The 22225-nt window shown below is 41.2% G+C and overlaps 1 protein-coding gene across 1 annotated transcript in view; it reads left to right on the top strand.

Moving 5' to 3' along the window:
- Positions 1-22225, top strand: part of NFKB1 (nuclear factor kappa B subunit 1) — a 216852-nt gene that overhangs the window by 147814 nt on the left and 46813 nt on the right. Inside the window, exons 9-11 of the mRNA XM_033935869.1 lie at positions 1529-1633; positions 11699-11790; positions 18856-18994. Of these exons, the coding sequence (XP_033791760.1) occupies positions 1529-1633; positions 11699-11790; positions 18856-18994 (336 nt within the window). The remainder of the gene's footprint in view (positions 1-1528; positions 1634-11698; positions 11791-18855; positions 18995-22225) is intronic.

Raw genomic sequence — 22225 nt, 5'->3', positions numbered from 1 at the left:
TACATCATTTGGTTTAGAATTTTTTTTTCTTGTTTTCCTCCTCTAAACCTAGGTGCGTTTTATGGTCAGGTGCATCTTATAATGCAAAAAATATGTTAGTTAACAGCATATTCTACTATTAAAACATTTTATTTTATACTAATGTCTCGTTTTATGCAATGGGATCCAGTTATTAATAACTAGGGTTGACATTAAAATTATCTGTCTTAAGAGTAGTCTGCTTTGATAACGTCTGCAGTTTCTGTTTCAAACATATATTGAGCTTCATTTGGATCATGTGATGGTTGTGACAAGTTGTTTCATTTTGATGATGCTCTGGATTTGCCATTAACTTTTATAAAAGCCCTCACACCTTTATACATTTTTCTCATTTTCCTGCGTAAAAAGTAGAATTCAAAATGCATTCAGACTGAAACATCTCATATTTTGCAGACCTTATTGCAAAAGAATAATTACAAAATATCCAAAAAGTGATTTGAGTATAAGAAATGAAAGTCTGGTCGCTACGACAAAGGTCTTCACACCCTTTGTCATAGCAAACCAGATAATCTCTTTTTACAAAAATTCCAAAAATCAGTGATTAATAAGACCTGTCTTGGAGGAACCCCAGGTTTTCACGATATCCCGAATGAATGTGCATGAGGCAGATTTGCATGCCTGTTAGCTCTATTATATGCAAACATGCCTCATGCATATTCATTAGAGATATCATGAAAGCCTGACTGGCTGGGGGGGGTCCCCCAGGACAGGTTTAAGAACCACTGACATAAATGATTCAGCCATCCCTGGGAGAAAAACGTCAAGCTATTGGTTGTATGAAGTAAATTTAAAACATAGCTCTAAATGTGCTGAACACATAACTGACAAAAGAACTATGTGGAATTTTATCTTTGTTGTCGTTCTTTGCTGCTTGGAGACCAGTTGAATCACTTAGGGGAAGAGTTATCAGTTATCAGCTAGAAGGAGGTTTAGCACAGGGGCAGGAGGTAGTGATGGGAGAGGTCCATTGATTTCTGTATTTCCTCCATCTTGAACTATGTTGCTTCAGTCATGTCATATCACTTTATTTCACACCTCCATTGCTGCACTACTGTGTTACTGGTGACATCGGTATAAGCTCATTGCAGTAGTAATGCTTCCATTTTAGCACAGGTCCAATTTTATGCAATGAGACCTATTTACTAATAACTGGGGTTAACAGTAAAATAAGAAGTTTTAACAGTAGCCTTCATTGATAACTCTCTCCCTTAATTGGATAGCAGCACCAATTCCAGATGGGGGCAGTGCTCCAGCACCAATTAAAATTTGGCAGTGGAGGTAGTTCTCTGTGCCTAAATATGGGCCTGATTCGTAGTGAATAGGCATGAGGAAACATTGACTTTTGATTCATTATTCTTACAGGAATATAGGCAGCCTGTGAAGTGCAGATACATAGTTGATTTTTAGATGCCCAAGGTCTTTAGACTTGGAAATGTTTCCAAGATAATCAATCAGTAATAACATTTTGAATTTTTTTCTCTCTCGACAGAAGCCCCCAATGCCTCAAACTTGAAGATTGTGAGAATGGACAGGACAGCAGGATGTGTGACGGGAGGAGAGGAGATCTATCTCCTGTGTGACAAGGTTCAGAAAGGTCAGCATATCCGCCAGCTGAAGCTCTTCGCCCATAGAGTGTTAGATTTATTAAAGTGTATTAACTGCAGTAGTACATTCTAATATGATGTTATTAGTAAATCTCCAGTAAATAGCGCTAAGCAGTGGAGCCTTTCAATAAATCTAGCCCTGAGTTTGTTAAATTCCAGTGTTACAAAATATTCAAACAGACCAAGCTTTCAAAGATCCCAAATGCAAATATATTTGCATGCAAGGGGGTCTTTAAATCAGAATAAAATCATTGAGGTATAAATTAGGTAAATTTTGTCTGTAGTCAGTCATCGAGAAAAACTAACCAATTTGTCATATAGAACCTACGCTACATATGCTCTGTTAACCAATTGCTTTCAGTGGTGGAAACCTGGATAGATAGGAATGGATTAAAAATGAATGCTGATAAAATTAATTTGTTATGGATAGGGGCCAGGATAGTCGTTACCTACAGTATAACCATTAGTAGAAACACTGAAGATTATAGGAATAGTATTAGTTTCTTCATGACTATGAAATTTCAGATCATAGTTAAGAACATAAAAATAGCCTTACTGGGTTAGACCAACGGTCCATCAAGCCCAGTAACCCATTCTCAAGGTGGCCAATCCAGGTCACTAGTACTGAGCCAAAACCCAAAGAGTAGCAACATTCCATGCTACTGATACAGGGCAAGCAGTGGCTTCCCCCATGTCTTTCTCAATAAAAGTCTATGAACTTTTACTCCAGGAAATTGTCCAAACCCTTCTTAAAACCAGCTACACTATCCACTCTTACCACAATCTCTGACAAAGCGTTCCAGAGCTTAACTATTCTCTGAGTGAAAAAATATATTTTCTCCTATTGGTTTTAAAAAGTATTTCCCTGTAACTTCATTGAGTGTCCCCTAGTCTTTGTAATTTTTAATGGAGTGAAAAATCAATCCACTCAGGATTTTGTAGACTTCAATCATAACTCCCATCAACTGTCTCTTTTCCAAGCTGAAGAGCCCTAACCTTTTTAGTCTTTCTTCATACAAGAGCAGTTTCATTCTCTTTATCGTCTTGGTCACTCTTCTTTGAACCTTTTCTAGTGCCACTAGATCTTTCTTGAGATAAGGAGACCAGAATTAGAAACATGACGGCAGATAAAGGCCAAATGGCCCATCTAGTCTGCCCATACGCAGTAACTATTACCTCTTTCTCTCTCCGAATGCAATACTCCAGGTGAGGTCGCACTATGGAGCAATACAGGGGCATTATAACATTCTTAGTTTTGTTAATCATCCCTTTTTTAATAATTCCTAGCATCCTGTTGCTTTTTTGCCCGCCGCCACACATTGAGTAGAAGGTTTCATCGTATTGTCTACAATGACACCCAGATCCTTTTCTTGGGCGCTAACCCCCAATAGGGACCCTAGCATCCGGTAACTGTGATTTGGGTTATTCTTCCCAATGTGCATCACTTTGCATTAGTCCACATTAAATTTCATCTGCCACTTTGACGCCCAGTCTTCCAATTTCCTAAGGTCTGCCTGCAATTTTTCACAATCTGCATACATTTTGACAACTTTGAACAGTTTAGTGTCATCTGCAAATTTAATCACCTCACTCATCGTTCCAATTTCCAGATCATTTATAAATAAGTTAAATAGCACTGGTCCCCTGCGGCACTCCATTGTTTACTCTTCTCCATTGAGGAAAAATGACCATTTAACCCTACCCTCTATTTTCTATCCGATAAACAATTCCTAATCCACAACTGAACTTTGCCACCTATCCCATGACTCTTTAATTTTCTCAGGAGCCTCTCATGAGGAACTTTATCAAAAGCTTTCTGAAAATCTAGATACAGTACATCAACCAGCTAACCTTTATTCACACCTTCAAAGAAGTCAATCAAATTGGAGAGGCAAGATCTAAGAACATAAGAAGTTGCCTCCACTGGGTCAGACCGGAGGTCCATCTCGCCCAGCAGCCCGCTCCTGCGGCGGCCCACCAGGTCCTTGACCTGTGAAGTGAATTCTTGACCTTTATAATCTACCTCTACTTCTATAACCTACCTCTGCTGCTATCTGTACCCCTCAATCCCTTTATCCTTTAGTTGCCTATCCAAATCTTCCTTAAACCCCTTTACTGTGCTCTCGCCTACTACAACCTCTGGAAGAGCATTCCATGCGTCCACCACCCTCTGGGTAAAAAAGAACTTCCTAGCATTGGTTCTAAACCTGTCCCCTTTCAATTTCTCCGAGTGACACCTGGTGCTCGTGGTTCCTCGCAGTTCGAAGAATCTGTCCTTATCCACTTTCTCTGTGCCCTTCAGAATCTTGAAGGTTTCTATCATGTCTCCTCTAAGTCTCCTCTTCTCCAGGTAGAACAGCCCCAGCATTTTCAACCTGTTGGCATATGTAAAGTTTTCCATACCTCTTATCAGCTTAGTCGCTCTTCTCTGGACTCCTTCAAGTACTGCCATGTCTTTCTTGAGGTACGGCGACCAGTACTGGACACAGTACTCCAGGTGCGGGCGCACCATTGCACGATACAGCGGCATGATAACTTCCTTTGTCCTGGTTGTGATACCCTTTTTTGATGATGCCCAGCATTCTGTTTGCTCTCTTTGAGGCTGTCGCACACTGCGCTGATGGTTTCAAAGTTGTGTCCACCATCACCCCCAGGTCTCTTTCAAGGTTGCTCATCCCTAGCAATATTCCCCCCATTTTGTAGCTGAACATCGGGTTCTTTTTCCCTACGTGCATGACCTTGCATTTCTCTATGTTGAAACTCATTTGCCACTTTTTTGCCCACTCCTCCATTCTCGTCAGGTCCCTTTGCAGGTCTTCACAATCCTCCATGGTTTTGACCCTGTTGCAGAGTTTGGTGTCATCAGCAAATTTAATGACCTCACATTTCGTCCCTGTCTCCAGGTCGTTGATAAACACGTTGAATAGGAGCGGTCCTAACACTGATCCCTGTGGAACTCTGCTCGTGACCCATTGCCAGTCTGAGTAGTGCCCTTTTACTCCAACCCTCTGTTTTCTGCCCGCCAGCCAGTGCCTAATCCATCGGTGGACATCTCACTCAGCTGAACCCACGCTGTCTCATTAAATCATATTTGTCTACATGTTGCACAATTTTATTTTTTATAATTGTTGCTACCATTTTGCCCAGCACTGAAATCAGGCTTACCGGTCTGTAGTTCCCGGATCTCCCCTAGAACCCTTTTTAAAAATCAGCATAACATTGGCCACCCTCCAATCTTCAGGTACTACAATTCTGGTTAAAAAAAGTCTGTTGTAATCTCTGTTAGTTTACAAGTGATCCAAGTTATATTATCACAGTTTGACTAGTGTAGTATTGTTTATTTGGGATAGACATGAAATAATAAGCTAGAGTGCAACTTTTTTTAGAATATAGTGCTGAAAATGATCTTGGGGAGTCAGAGATGAGAAAGATCATCCCTATTTTTGGCTCTGTTACACTGTTTGCCAGTTTCAAGTATGAGTCATGATTAAAATATTGGCTTTTGCTATTAAAATGAAATAAGGATTGGCAGTGTTATATACGGCCAAGACGCTAGAATTTTCTACCACCGATTGTGTGTTTTTGTTCTAGCAGGGCAAATAAACTAAGCTTTCCACTTTTCGTGTGTTTGAATGAGGAATCCATGTGAGAAGGTAATATATTATACGGCTCTTGGTTAATGGGATAAATGTAATGTCTTCATATCTTAGAACTTACCCCCTTTTTTTACTAAGGTGTGTTATGCGTTTTAGTGCGCACTAACTGTTAACACATCCATAGACTAACATGCACGCCTTAATGTTTAAAGCGTGGTTAGCTCGCGCTAAAAAGCATAGTGCACCTTAATAAAAGGAGCCCTTAGTGAGTCATGAAAATGTTATCATGAATAAGAGATTTAAGGTTGTGGAATATACACTATATCATTTATAAAAAAGTAAGTTCTAGGATATGAATACATTAAACATATGAAAGACCTGGAAATATAAGTATATATCTCCTTATAGTTTAAAAAGTAATGGGATATATGCCCAGAAGAAATTAGAGATACGCAGGGCTGTATGGATTTAAGAAAGTGTGTGAAGACATAGTTGTTTCTGAAAATCTGGGTTAGGGTGTGAAAGAATGGGCTACCTGGAAGTGTGTATATGAAATTGGGTTGTAATTTTAAAAATAATTTTATGATACCTTTGAATCCGAACTTAATCCGTTCCAGAACCCCGTTCGAGTTCCAAGACAATTTTCCCCATTTAAAATAATAGAAACTGGATTAATCCGTTCCTGGGTCCCACAAATTCAAATTTTAACAGTAAATACACTGGATTTTAAGGTAAAATATTAACAAATAATAATAATACAGTACAGTATTTTCCTCACTACTCTACACAAAGTAGAAAATTACACGAGATGCTTTCACTACAGCTTCCAACAATGAACTGAATGACGTATGGGTGGCCGGGCGCTGGGGAAGCGTACGCACAAACACACACGAACAACATGTAGGGCATTCAGATTCCAAAGCAGCGTTTGGATTCCGGGACAAAATTTGCTCAAATTTTTTGTTCGGATTCCAAGGTTTCACTCTATTGTGGTTATTTTAAATTGTTGTACTTAGGCTGGAACTTTGAACGGTTAAGCCGATAAGAAATAAACTAACAAACTGTCATTGAGTACTGCTGGTTGCATGATTTTCTCAAAAGTTTCTTTACTTATGGGGGGTGAAGAAAATGAGGAGAAAGTATAAGAGACATGTTTGTAGGACCACATGAAGATGAGCAAAGGGCCTGCATGGGTGGGAACAGTACAGAGAGTACAACCGCCTGCGTATTCTACGGTTTCCCTCAGAGAGGAATTTGAGTTGCCTTTCAGTGGTGCATCCAGGCACTGTCAAATCTCATTCCCCAGCTTCTTCAGCTGTGCGGAAGTTGTCACAGTCTCTTCTGCTGCTGACACAAATTCATGTTTCACCCAGACCGGGCTGTTTCAAGGCAGATCCCCTTCTGTGGTAGCTCTAACAATCGATCTAATAATAATAATAACAGTTTATATATCGAAGTGCCGTGAAGTTCTATGCGGTTTACAAAAGATTAAGCAAAGGTACAAATTGATTGACTTTAAGAGGGGTGGAAGAAAGAGAATTAATAGGACAGGAAATCCATTGTTGAGGAGAAAGTGATCAATAGGACAAGTTAATCGCTATTGGGAGGAGAGAGATGAGTGGATCAGTTGTCTAGATGCTTTAGGAACAGGTGTGTTTTTAGACGTTTCCTAAATTCCTCATAAGTAGTGGGCAAAAGTAATTGTTCTAGGTCTTTACCCCATGATGCTGCTTGGTGCGAGAGAAGGTGTTCATGGTGTTTTTTCGGTTTGCAACCTCTCACTGTGTCTGCCTTGAAACAACCCGGTTTGAGCAAAACATGAATTTGCGTCGGCACCTGACACCCCCCAAAGCATCTTTAAAGATAAGTGCTGAAAAATTAGTTTAAAAAACTCAGTTATAATCTGTTGAAAGGATTTTCAAAGATATATATCTAAAATATGGACAGATGAAGAAGTGAAGTCCTTGCACTAATACTAAGGTGCGGTAGCCATTTTAGCGCATGTTAGCGTTTAGCGTGCGCTAAAACGGCTACCACACCTTAATAAAAAGACCCCAAAGTTGTGCTGAACAGTATATTTGGTTTAGCGCTAGTAAAGCGTAATTTAGAGTGGATTGATATGCACTTTTGCTTTAATTCAAAAATATGTAAACCACTTTGACTGTAACCACACAGAAAAAGTGGTATATCAAGTCCCATCCCCTTTACCTTTTACATTCATTTTTTTAAAAATATATTTTTTAATTAACTTTTTCAAATAATACATCGTATACATAATTTACACATAACAATTGTAAACAAAGGAAATCGAATAACTTAATACAAATTTAAACCTAAAATAAACCATTAAAGACGCTTATCAAAATTCCAACTGAGTACCCAAATAAAAACGGGACAACAAAAACGCTTCCAGGAAGCGATACCCCATTTTTTCCTCTCGTTTTATCCTCCCCTCCTCATTTTATTTTTATTTATACAATGTAATTCAAAAACTTTCCCTTCCCTTTTCTCTCCTTTTGTCTCATACCCTTCGTAATCAAGTCTTTGTATCGACCTTATCCCTCCTATTTTTATTTTGTTTTTTATATATAACTTTTTTATAATTTTTATCTCTTATTATTGTAATTCAGCCAGATATTTGTGATGGTCATTATATCAAAACATTAATAAACTTGAAACTTGAACCATAAACTTACAAACTAAATTAAACATAAAATAAAACAAAAATGCACATGAGCTGCAGAATCTTTAATCAGAAACAGAGAACATATGCTTTTTGCAGTGCCAGATTAATTGTTAGACTGAGTCTCTCTTTTACTAAGATGCGCTAAACCAGTATTTTTCAACCTTTTTACACCTATGGACCGGCAGAAATAAAAGAATTATTCTGTGGATCGGCATCGGTTGAAGAACACTGGGCTAAGTTGTGGGCCAGACCCCGCCCATCTCTACCCAATCTCCACCCCAGACCCCGCCCCCATAATAGTACTAATTGCACCTTGCACGTCCTGTGCCTCATCTGGAAGCCCTCCCTCTGACATTGCAACGTCAGAGAGAAGGCTTCCGGTTTAGGCGCAAGATGCCCCTAGGAGCCACTGCCCGTGGCTTTGTGCATTGAATCAGTTAAGAAGAGGGAGATGGCTCGAAGATAACGCCGCATCGATCGCACCGTGGACCGGCGGTTGAAGAACACTGCGCTAAACGATTAGCACATGCTAAACACTAATACGTGCTTGTTAGTCTATGGACGTGTTAGCGTGTAGCGCGCGCTAATCGGTTATCGCACCTTAGTAAAAGAGGGGGTAAGTGCGCTTCTTTTCCACCAGTTTGGGCAAAGTGTTTTCATTGTGATTTCAGTATTTTATTATAATAATAATAAACTTTATTCTTATAAACCACCCTGCCATAAGTTCTGAGCAGTTTACATGAAAAAGACTGTACATTCAGTGAAGTAAATAAACAGTTAAAATAGAAATACATCAGATTTCACAATTTTTCAAATAATTTAGGGCTTCTTTTACTAAGCTGCGTTAGTGGTTTTAGCACACGCTTAGCGCGTGCTACAATGCCCCGTGCGCTAGATGCTAACACCTCCATTGAGCTGGAATTAGTTTTTCCGCATAGCGCAGGGGTTATCACGCGCTAATCTGCAACGTGCGCTAAAAACGCTACCGCAGCTTAGTAAAAGGAGCCCTTGGGGGTCCTTTTACAAAGGCGCAGTAACGGTTTAACGCGCGTTAAACCGCCTGCCGCGCTGGTACCTAACGCCTCCATTGACGAGGCGTTAGGATTTTAAGCTGCCGCGGGGGTTAGCGCGTGATGAAATGTCCGACGCGCCTTGATAAAAGGAGCCCTTAGTCTTTAGCACCTTTCTAAAAGCATAGTAAGAGTCAGCTTGGGGAATAAGGGAACTCAACCAAGAATTCATTTTCTCTTACTTTCCCAGCAAAACGTCCTTTCAAGAAATTTCTTTTTTTTTTTAATTCTTTATTCATTTTCAAACTTACAATAAGTGTGATAAAATGTCCAAACAAATTAACAATATCTATATTACTTAATATTACTTAATAATCATCAATGGTAACAGTGATAAATACTTAACTCTCACCCTTCCCCCCCACTACCTATCAAATAATCAATACTTACACAATACATAACTATAAAATTCCCCCCCTTCCCTCACAATTGAACTTGTAAATTTAAGGGAAAAGAAAATTTCGTCTAATCAGTACAATACTTTGTTAATGGCTCCCAAACATCTTGAAATTTCTTGAAACTACCCCGCTGTATTGCCAGAAATCTCTCCATTTTATATATATGACATAAGGAATTCCACCAAAAATTATAGTTTAATCTACTCCAGTCTTTCCAATTATACGTAATTTGTTGAATGGCAACACCAGTCATTATGAGTAATAATTTGTTATTGTTTGTAGAAATCTGACTTTTTGCTTTCATTGCCATACCAAATAGCACAGTATCATATGATAATGCCACTGGGTTATCTAATAATAATAATATCGAACGGATTTTACAGATGGGTACATGAACATGTTATTGTTTCGAGTATTCCTAGTAGAATTATATATTTTAAACTGTGAGGAAAGATATTCGGAGCTAAGCCAAACAATGCCTTAAAACAAATACAACCAAACTTAAACAAGATTCTTGCCTCAAAAGGCAGCCAATGCAGCCGTTGATAAAAAGGTCTTACATGGTCAAACTTTTTTAATCCAAGCTACAAGATTTTCTGACCCCTGATATCCAGATAATGACCAGCAAAACAGAAACTGAATATTTAAGAAAAAAACAGTTGAGTAAAGCATTAGGGATTAATGCCCCATTGTAATCCAATTGTGTTGCTCTACTCGCTGGATGTTATCCTACAAACTAAAACTAAACCCCGACAAAACAAAATTCTTACTAGCCACCCCCAACGACAAAATCAAAGACACCACAATTCAAGTGAAAGGATCTACTTTCCCCCTCGAACAAACCTTAAAAATACTGGGAGTCACACAGACATCACAGTTAGGAAATGCATCGCGGTGCTATGGAAACTCCGCACCATTAAAAAATACTTTGACGAGACCTCATTCCGCCTGCTAGTACAATCCTCCATCCTTAGCATACTAGATTACTGCAATATTATTTACTTGAGCTCCACGAAGAAAACCATTAGAAGACTCAAAATGATCCAGAACACTGCGGTCCGCCTCATATTCGGCCTGAAAAAATGGGAACATGTCACCCCTTTCTACCACAAACTTCACTGGCTACCCTTTGAATCCAGAGTCCTATTCAAATTTGCCTGCTTCTGCTATAAAACAGTATTTGGCCTATCCCCAAGCTACTTAAACCCTCACTTCTATCTGAATCACATAAACAAGTACTCCCGCAGAATTCAACTCTTCGCCTTCCCCTCCCTAAAACTATGTCACTACAAAAGATTCCTTGATAAAACTTTTGCCTTCCAGGCTGCCAAACTGAACCCATGGCTAGCCCAAATTGTCCTTGAGGCCCCCACCTACCTTGGGTTTAGAAAATCTCTCAAAACTCACCTATTCCATGGACAAGACACCTAACACCCCTCTCCAATGAACAACAATCTCCTCCTCCCCCCTTCCACCTCCTTTCCCAACCTACCCACCCCCTCCCCCCCTAACCTACCCCCCTCTCTTCTCCTAACTTCATTCTACCTCCTTGCTCCAAATATTGTTCAATTGTTTTCGAACCACGTATTATTTATTGCTTGCCTCTAATATTGTTCAATTGTTTTTAAACCACTTGTAATTTTTTGTTAATCTAATGTAAACCGCCTAGAACTCCTTGGGTATGGCGGTATACAAAAATAAAGTTATTATTATTATTATTATTATTACTCATTCCATTTATTATGTAATCTATTCTGAATAGTGCAGCACGCTCTATTGGCCTCTGCTTGTGTGCTAGGTACCTCCAGCTCACTGAAGTGTACAGTTGGCCTGTGAATGAAGTGCTGAGATGTCATTTTTCTGCAGGCCTATACGGATCATCTCAGAACACAGCGATCAGTTTCCAAATTTTTGACCTAACAAATGGAAGCAAACACACGTTACCCGGATATATGCGAATCGTTTGTTCACTCTTTCCAAAAATACTAGGACTAGGGGGTATGCGATGAAGCTACTAAGTAGTAGATTTAAAACAAACCATAGAAAGTATTTCTTCACACAATGTGTAATAAAACTCTGGAATTCGTTGCCAGAGAATGTGGTGAAATCAGTTAGCTTAGCAGGATTTTAAAATGGTTTGGATAATTTCCTAAAAGTGAAGTTCAATGAGATGGCTTGGGGAAGTCCACTGTTTATTCCTAGGATAAGCAGAATAAAATCTGTTTTACTACTTGGGATACTGGGCTTGATGGACCTTTGGTTTGTCTCAGTATGGCAATTCTCATGTTTGAAACTTTCCTTGCAGATGATATTCAGATCCGCTTTTATGAAGAGGATGAAAATGGTGGATTCTGGGAAGGATTTGGAGATTTTTCCCCTACAGATGTGCACAGGCAGGTACGTCCTTTGTTTAAAAATATATATATACATGCATTGATGGTGGGGTGCATTAGCTTGATTTGCATGGTTATATTTCCTCAGTGGCTATGTATGCTACAGACACTGCCAATACACTTATTACAGAAAGATTACGGACATCGCAATCAACTAATCTCTAAATTTTGTTAGGCAAAGAGAAAACTGAAATTGTGTTTGCAGTACTTAATTGGAAACTGGAGTCAAGGAGATTTGGGGGGTTGTCTAGCATAAAAATTTATAACATTACATGTTTGAGACACATCAGGGATTGGATGCTTCATCAACATCAGTTTATACCATTAACTTAACACCATATCAGTTTAAACTCTCTTTTGTAAGTCAAGTGTAGGCTGCTTCCCTTTCGCTTGGGTAAGTGCTTTATTTTGATGCATGAAGGGTGCTCATGCAAAAACTAGGAAGGGATCTGAGTACTGCCGATCAGCTATCCCTAAGAGGGAATGTTGTCTTTGTGCTGGGCCTAGAGAAGCCAACCTTTTCAGCACAAGGAATAAGCTTTTAGGAACATGTTCGAGGTGGAGAGGGATCGGTTTTACCTTTTAACATACTGCAGATATGTATGGGATCCCACTAGGACATCCCATTTATTCTTAAAGTCAAGCACGCTGGTGGCCTTGATCACCTGCTCGGGAAGCTTGTTCCAGTGATCTACAACCCTTTCTGTGAAGAAATACTTCCTTACGTCACTATCAAATTTCCCTCCTCTGATAGGAGTGTTTGTTGAGGAGATACATTTGCCTACTGTCAACTGAAATACTGAGCAATTTCTCTGAATAGGGATTCACTGAAACTCCAACTAGGTATATTAAATCAGAACTTTTTTCGATGAGATCTTTGAACTCACCACATTCATCTCTGGGTCGCACAAAGCTTTCTGCAAGCTGTGGTGTGACAAAGATATGGAACTGGTGAAGCAACGATGGAAGCAGGACTTAGGGAGAAGTTTGTGAAACTGGGAATTGTTGAACAACATTAAAAGGCTACCCGGACTGACCTCTAATGTGGTGTATAGGAAATGCTATTTTAGAGTGATATACAAAGACTACTTCATTCAGATGCAACTTTATAAGGCAGGTAGCGTTTTATCTCCAATCTGTGTCAAATGTCATGGAGCAGGCAGTATATTTTTCTGGAGGCTGGAAACTTATTACATGGCTACTGTCTTAGTATGCAGAATTGAAGGGTAATCTGACAAATTATTATTAGATAAATCTCAATCCTTTTGGTAGAAAGATAAAAGGGGGAATTCTGTTGTTAGAAAAATGGGGCTTCTGGCATAGAAATGCATCTTGCAGTCTTGGACACAAGGTGCACCCCATGAATACTGGAAATGGAGAAACCAATTACATTTGTTGACTGTTTGGGAAGTGAGGGAAGTCACTGGCTCCCCCAAGCATAAGAGACAGGTTTTTTTTTTTAAAGATTTGTAATTATTAAAGAAATAGATCATTATATTTATACAGTTAAACCTCGGTTTGCGAGTAACCCGGTTTGCGAGTGTTATGCAAGACGAGCAAAACACTCAGAAAAACTTTTGACTCGCAAACCGAATGTTGACTCGATTTGCGAGCACCCCCCCCCCCCCCGATAACCGGCATCGCTCCCCACCCCCGCTCGCAAGGGCCCCCTCGCTCCAACCGGCACCCCCTCCCAGCGTGAACTGCCCCCCCCCCCCCCGAACAACTTAAACTTATCCCCCCCCCCCATCTGGCACCGGCACGCAGGCACAGATCGTGCTGGTGCCTAGAAGATCTTCCGGCTTCTGCCTGCCTTGAGCATGCATCTGCGCATGCTCAAGGACTTCTAATTCTCCCTCTCTCCCAGATTCTGTATAGGACGCCTATCAGCTTCTGAGACCAGGCGTCCTATACAGAATCCGGGCCTCAAAGTACAAAGTTTGACATGTTGATGTGTTTTTCTGGTCATTTTACAAAATAGGATGCAATAATCAAAGACTCCTGATGAAGGCTGTTTGAGCTGAAACATGCAAGTGTAGAGTCATTAAATGAATAAAGCTGAGTTTTTGGAACAGACCAGCAAACCTGTGTTTTTTTGAGCATCTCCACGGTTCGATTGCTTACTACTGATGTGTGGGGGTGATTCTCCTGTTTTCTACGTCTGCTATTGAGACAGATATGGGGGAAGCCACTGCTTGCCCTGGGATTCATAGCGTGGAATGTTGCTACTATTTGGGTTTTTGCTAGGTACTTGTGATCTGGATTGGCCACTATGGCAACAGGATTCTGGACTAGATGGACCATTGGTCTGACCCAGTATGGCTATTCTTATGTTAGGTGTATGGGAGAGGCATGTGTGGGTCGTGGGTTTTCCTAACAACTACAAGCACTGTTATCGAATATGCCTGATCTGCATCTAAGTTAGACATGGGCATTTGCACCAGGTTTTAGTTGGTGTAAATGGCTGCACCTAAATTTTAGTCATGGATTTAGGCACTATGGGCCTGATTCTCCAAAGTGCGTCCCGATTTTAGGCAGCTGTAGGTGTCCTACAGCTGTCTAATCAGCCAATTGGGATGCACATTTTAAAAAAAAAATGCTCCCCAGGCAGGCCGCCTATATTGAAGGTGCCTCCGGGAGCCTAGGGAGACCCGCAAGATGCCTAAGCTCGCCTAAAGGCCTTAGGCGGGCCTTAGGTGAACCTAGGCGGCCCTACGCATCTCCCTAGTAGAAGAAGAGACTCTTAAAATGTAGGCCAGCAAAATGCTGGTCTACATTGTAAGTAGACGCGGCCGCTATACTGATCGCGGCAAGGGATCTCCCTTCTGCAATAAGTATAGCGGCCGCCTGTCCCATCACCGACAGGAGGATGCCCAATTCCTCCTGTCGAACCCCCGAACCCCGAACTTCCCCTCCCCCCAAACTGTTAATCACCGACAGGAGGATGCCCAACTCCTCCTGTCGGAACCCCGGACCCCCCTCCCCCCCCAAACTCGTAATCGCCGACAGGAGGATGCCCAACTCCTCCTGTCGGAACCCCGAACACCCCTTCCCCCCCAAACTCATAATCGCCGACAGGAGGATGCCCAACTCCTCCTGCCGCAAAGCCCGACGACCCCCCGCCCCAACTAATCTCCCTCCCCCAACTAACCTTTCAATGTTGGTCGGCTGGACGGGTCTTGCTGCCGTCCAGCCGACAGGCCCGCCTCGTGGAAATGAGACGGGCCCGCCCCTTCCCGGCCCATCCCCGCTAAATCTAAGGCCTGATTAGCCCAGGCTGTAGAAGCCTGGACCAATCAGGCCTTAGGCATAGCGGGTCCGCCCATCCCCACTAATCCTAAGGCCTGATTGGCTCAGAAAGAGCGGGACCGCGGCAGAGGAAGCAGCGCAGGGCTCAGAGAAGGGGCGGGACCGCCGGCAGAGGAAGCAGCAGGGCTCACTGGCATTGCGAACCCACGGTAGGCTGCTTCTCCACCGCAAATGGTGCGGGGGGGGGCTGGGGGATGAATCGGACGTCGGGGGGGGGTGAGCGGTCCTTCAGGGTGGGGGTGCGAGCAGTCCTTCAGGGTGGGGCATCAGGCTTTCAGGGTGGGGACAGGACTTCAAGGGGGACAGGCAGAACTTTAAGGGGGAACAGGACTTCAAGGGGGGACAGGCAGCGAGAGGAGAGTCGGGACGGCAAGGCAAGAGCAGGGCAGCGATTCGGGGCAGAGCGGCAAGAGGAGAGTCGGGACAGCAAGGCAGGAGGAGGTTTTAATTCAATGAGCAGCATGCGCGGTATACGCATGTGCGCGCTATCTGTTAATTTATTTACATAAATTTTGGTTTCCCGCGCACTATACTCGTGTGTGCATTTTACACGGGTGCGCGTTATATGCGTGAAAATATGGTAATACCTTTCAGAGAAGGAAATGCTAATTTGTGAATTGTTGTAATTCTTGAATACCAGGATCTAAAGGAATTCCCACTAAGGGGAATCAAAGAGTCAAATATTCCATAAAGGAGTTTGAAAATCACACATGCACACTTGAATTGTATCCTATGATGGACTGGAAGCCAATGGAGTTTTCTCAGCAATGGGGAAACGTGGTCGTACTTTTCTCTTTCCAAAAATAAGTTTGGCCGCTGTATTCTGTATTAATTGACCTGTTTAATACCCAAATAAATAGAATTACAGTAGTCCAACTGGGCCAATACAGTGGATTGTACCAGTAATAAATAATGTTCTTGATAAAATACTGACCTGACTTTCCTCAGCATGCGCAAACTAAAGAAACATTTCTTTGCTAAGAAATTTATCTTGTCATTAAAAGTGATAGAGGAATCCAGAATAATACTCAAAACTCTAGAAATGAAGTCAAGTTGTAATATAATATTTGATTTCAATGCAATATTAGTAGGGAGATGAACTAATCTAGGTCCGATCCAAAGCAGCTTAATTTTTAAAGCATTCAGTTTCATTTGTGTATCTGGATTTTCAGAAGGCATTCAACAAAGTTACGCATGAACGACTTCTTCGGAAAATTGCAAGCCATGGAATTGAGGATGAAATACTCACGTGGATTAAAAACTGACTGGAGCTTAGGAAACAGAGAGTGGGGGTAAATGGACAATACTCGGACTGGAAGACCGTCACCAGTGGGCTCGGTGCTTGGACCCGTGCTCTTCAACATCTTTATAAATGATCTGGACATAGGTACGATGAACGAGGTGATTAAATTTGCGGACGATACGAAGTTATTCAGAGTAGTGAAGATGCAGGGGGATTGCGAAGATCTGCAACTTGACATAATCAGGCTCGAGGAATGGGCATCGACATGGCAGATGAGGTTCAACGTGGACAAGTGTAAAGTGATGCATGTTGGTAACAAAAATCTCATGCACGAATACAGGATGTCTGGGGCGGTACTTGGAGAGACCTCCCAGGAAGGGACTTGGGAGTTCTGATCGACAAGATAATGAAGCCGTCCACGCATTGTGCGGCGGCGGCGATAAGGGAAACAGAATGTTAGGAATGATAAAGAAGGGGATAATGTACAGATCAGAGAAGGTTATCATGCTGCTGTACCGGGCCATGGTGCGCCCTCACCTGGAGTACTGCGTACAGCACTGGTGGCTGCACATGAAGAAGAACACGGTACTACTCGAAAGGGCCAAGAGAAGAGTGACGAAGATTGTTAAGGGATTGGAGGAGCTGCCATACAGCGAAATATTAGAGAAACTGGGCCTCTTCTCCCTCGAACAGAGAAGATTGAGAGGGGACATGATCGAACATTCAAGGTACTGAAGGGGATAGACTTAGTAGATAAGGACAGGTTGTTCACCCTCTCCAAGGTAGAGAGAACGAGAGGGCACTCTCTAAAGTTAAAAGGGGATAGATTCCGTACAAACGTAAGAAAGTTCTTCTTCACCCAGAGAGTGGTAGAAAACTGGAACGCTCTTCTGGAGTCTGTCATAGAAGAAAACACCCTCCAGGGATTCAAGACAAAGTTAGACAAGTTCCCGCTACAAAAGGACGTACGCTGGTAGGGCTAGTCTCAGTTAGGGAGGGCCACCGCGTGAGCGATCTGCTGGGCATGATGGACCACTGGTCTGACCCAGCAAAGGCAATTTTTATGTTCTTATGTTAATGGAGTTCGCCCAACTCTGGAGCTTAGAGATACAGCTATCTATGCCTGTAACCAGGTCACTGAAATCATGTTTGACTTTCAATAAAATAAAAATGTCATCTGCAAAGGTAAAAATAGATTCTGCAAGCAAAAGACAGAAATGTTTTAAAGATGTCATATAGATATTAAATAAAATAGGTGACAAAGGAGAACCTTGCGGCACCCCACATTTGGGTATCCATGAAGATGAGACCTGGCCCTCTAAGCATACCTCATAAGAACGTTGCAAAATAAATTTACTAAACCAATCTAGAACCTATGTCAGCCAACATAGGAATCAAAATATCATGATGAACCACATCAAATGCGGCAGACAAGTCAAATTGTAATAATACTGCATATTTATTCTGTAACTGTAAATTTTGAATTTTTGCAATTAAAGATATCAAAAGAGTTTCTGTACTGAAATTAGGTCTAAAATAAATCTATGTTGAAATGGTTATAGAATAGAAAACTTCTCTAGATAGTTGGAAAGTTGTTTGGAAATAATTGATTCCGACATTTTTGTCAATAGAGGTATATTTGCAATAGAACGATAGTGGGAAGAGACTGAGGGGTCCAAGTCAACCCCTTTCAACAAAGGTGTTAGAACTATTTTACCCATCTCCAATGAAAAATGGCCATTACTGAGAGTATGATTTAGTAAGGAAGTCAACCAAGTGATGGCCTGTAAAGGAATATTACAATAAAGATAGGAAGGGAAGGGATCCAAAGTACAGCTACACCTTTTCAATTTTTCACATAATTTTAGGACTTGAAGCTCTGAAACAGGATAAAATGCCTTCCAGAGACGGTCCGTGAAGATTAGTGTAGGTTCATCAGAGCCTAAAGTAAAATCATCAAAATTAATGGCTGTAAAAGTATCTCTAATAAGAGTGATTTTGTTGTTGAAAAATTTTGCTAATTCCTCCACAATTGGAGTATTACTATGTTTTGGTTTTGTATTTAATAAAGATAGGGATCGCCAAAGTTTAAAAAGAGTGCTTTGATTGTTGGATTTAATTATCTTGGAACCATAATAATTCTTTCTTGTGATTCTAATCTCCAAATTATATTTCTTAATGTTCATTTTTCAATTCCTCTTATCAGAATCTAAATTAGTTTTTCTCCATCTTCGTTCCAGTTTTCTATAACCCTGTTTTAGTGCCCGATAGTGGGGTAAATACCAGGGAGCTGAACGAATAGAGCTCACTATTTTAGTTGTTGGAGGAGATAATGGAAATGAAACCACACAGTATCTGAATGAATCCAGGGAAAAAAATCTAAAGTTGTGTTTCTCAATAAGGGGAATAAAAATACAAAATTAAAGGCTCTTTGAATCGAATCTTGTCCTCCGTATTTGTAAAACTTGTTGAATTATGAACTGCATACTGTAATATTGTATTTTCCTTTTTATTCAGTTTGCTATAGTGTTTAAAACCCCCAAATACAGAGATGTCAATATCCTAAAGCCAGCAAATGTGTTTGTTCAACTCCGACGAAAATCTGATTTAGAAACTAGTGAACCAAAGCCCTTCCTCTACTACCCAGAAATCAAAGGTGAGTAATTAGAATAGCTTTATTTACAAACCTGTGAGCACATAAGAGCATGACACTTTTTCAGGTTTTGCTCTACTTAATCATCAGTGTGGTGACCTAGTACATTTCTCAGCCCAAAGGCATTTTGGACATAAATTTTTAGATTTATCACTCACCTATTCAAAATCAAAGGTCAAAGTGAGTAAAAGTCATGTACATGACTTACCATATATACTTGAATATAAGCCAATCTTAATATAAGCCGAGACCCCAATTTCCCCCCCAAAAGGAAGAAAAATAATTGACTCGAAAATAAGACGGGGCATAATATTCAAGTGCCCTGCCTTGCCAGGATCTGCACCCAATGCCCCCTCCCCTATCAGGTACTACACACAAGCCCCTTCCCTCCCTGCCTACCCTGTCAGGCTCTCTCCATCCTGTCCCCTCTCCCTCCCAGGCTCTACACCCTGTCCCCCCTCTCTGTCCTGTCCCTTGTACCTCCTGTCTGCCGATATCCTGCATGCTGCCACGCCTTCCGTATGATCCATGTACCTGAAATACCTGGTGGTCCAGAGGTGTAGCGGGCAGGAGTAAGCTTTCTGCACTGTTCTGGTGGTTGAGCTGTATGCTGCTGCCCGGCGCTGAGCAGCCTCCTGAATGGCTGCCCTGAGTTCTCATGAGACTCGCGAGAACTCAGGGCAGCCATTCAGGAAGCCACTCAGTGCCAGGCAGCAGCATACAGCTGAACCGCCAGAATTCACGGCAGTGACTGGCTCAGGAGTGGGGCAGGAGCATGGAAAGCTTGTTCCTGCCCGCTACACCTCTGGACCACCAGGGATTCCAGGTACGTGGGTCATATGGAAGGCACAACGGCATGCAGGATATCGGCAGAGAGGAGGTGCAATAGTCAGGGCAGGGAGGGGGGACAGGGTGCAGAGCCTGGTGGCCTGCAACAATTCCAGGAGGGGGGCAGTTGGGCGCTGGCCTGAACAAAAGCTGAGACCCCCATTTTTGGGCCATTTTTTTGGCCCCAAAAATCTCATATTGGAGTATACGGTATACATTATTTCACTGTCCAGGGGCTTACAGCTAAGTGAAGGGTGAAGTGACTTGCCCAAGGTCATGTGGAGGGCAGTTCTATAAAAGAGTGCCTATTTCTAGGCACCAACAAAATGGTCATAAGGAGCTCATTTTATAAAATAAAGTTGACACCTACTTTCCTTTATAGAATACTAGCATAGCAGTACAAATACATGCATATACAGTAATTTCAGTGCAGCTAGTTATTCCAGCCATTGAGCTGATATTAATGCTTGCGCTTAGATTGCTAAAAAATAAATAAATTAGCACCTATGCCACTTTCAAGTTATGTACCATTGCATTTAGGTGCCATTTAATGAACAGAATATTGGCATTTAAATGTATATGTGTATATATGAAAGCACATATGCCAGTATTCTGGTCATTTATGAATGTTCTTGTCAACAGGAGAAACTGGTTCTCAGCCTGTGTCTGTAGCTGTGAAGTTACTCCTCCACTTCATGTTGTGTAGGCTCTGAATTGCACTCCTGGCTACAGATCAGAGCCAGGTTTGTAAGGAGAGCAGTTTCCCTGCCTTTCCTTCTGTCATATACTGAAGGTGGTTTATCCTTCACCGTTCTGTGGAGCTTCCTCCTTTTTGCTTTTCTTTCATGTGAATCATCTTAGATGATTTCACTGGGGGATTTTTGCTTATAAAAGCAAAGCTTTGTTCTTTAGATTTATTTTCCTGATAAGCATTATTGACACTGTGTTCCTTTTCTGGTCACTTATTTCAATCTTTTTTTATAATTTCTTTCCCAGCCCAACTATTTCCTTCTGACCCTTTTTCTCCCTCACCTCAACGTTTGACAAAACGCAATCAACTGCTGCTAAACCATCTTTTTGTAATTGGGATCAAAGGGCAGGCTCTGAGATGGTTCTCCTCATACTTGGAAAATAGATTTTACCAGGTTGCGTTTACATCTGATCTCACAAAACAAGCAAAAGACAGGTGAAGTGTCAGCAGCTCCAATAATGTAGATTACTTTAATATCATGTGCAGTGAGTGAGGATGCTCTGCAGCTCAGGGGGGAGAGGAAGACATCTTGACTGATAGTTGATACTGTCAGCCATGCTTGGGGATGATATGTGGTTACAACTAAGGGCTCCTTTTACTAAGGTGCGTTAGGGCCTTAACGCACGGAATAGCGCTAGACCTTAAAGCCAGCATTGAACTGGTGTTATTCTAGAAGCGTACTGTGCGGTGTAGCGTGCAGTAATTTTGTGCGTGCACTAAAAACGCTAGCGCACCTTAGTAAAAAGAGCCCTAAGACTAACATACCAAAAAGAGACACAGTAATCGTGATATCAATGAGCACAACGGGGAAAAAAGACCTCAACTTCCCCTTTGTCAAAATACCGGAGTTTTTGTAATGACAATCGAATGGGGTTAGGGTTCTTACCATAGGTCAAAAATCTTCTTGTGACATTGGTGTATAGAAAATTTTTTTAATGATTTTTGATAAATAATCACCAACCTAACACCAAATATAAGTGTAATTCCAAACTTTTTTTGAAAATATTTTTTTCACTAAATCACAGTGATCTTGCTTTCTCTAATGGCTGCATTCAAGAGAACTGCAAAGCTGTTAGCAAATTCAAAAGGCTGTGAACACATTCAATAAAAGGAACAGCCCCAAAATCGAAGAACACTTATCTTCAATAGCCCAATGGGAGGCCTGGCTGTTTCGCTTGAAGCTTTTTCAGGGGAGGGGGTTGTTCTCCACCTCAAAAGAAGATTGTGATGTCAGCAAGTCATGTGATCGTGATCTCGGCTTAATCTTTCTGCTTGACCATTTTCAAGCAGAAGGATTAAGCCAAGATCACGATCACAATGACTTGCTGACATCACAATTTTCTTTTGAGGGAGAGACAGACAGCAAGATCACTGTGATTTAGTGAAAAAAATATTTTCAAAAAAAGTTTTGAATTACACTTATATTTGGTGATTATTTATCAAAAATCATTAAAAAAATTTCTGCTTGAACAATTTTTCTCATATAAAGCAGCTCAAATTTAGAATGCACTCCCCAAGTTTAGTAGGTTTATCAACTAATTTTTTTGTTTTAAGAAGAAATCTGAAAACTTTTTTATTGTAGGGACAATTGCTGCTGTTGTTGGGTTGTTTTGGGGTGGGTTTTGGTTTTTTTTTTTGTAATATGATCATTTATG

The sequence above is a fragment of the Geotrypetes seraphini genome, chromosome 1 (genome assembly GCF_902459505.1).
Source record: "Geotrypetes seraphini chromosome 1, aGeoSer1.1, whole genome shotgun sequence".
Lineage (NCBI taxonomy): Eukaryota > Metazoa > Chordata > Amphibia > Gymnophiona > Dermophiidae > Geotrypetes > Geotrypetes seraphini.
Note: the sequence above shows the minus strand (reverse complement) of the source record. Positions and strands in the feature narration are given on the sequence as shown.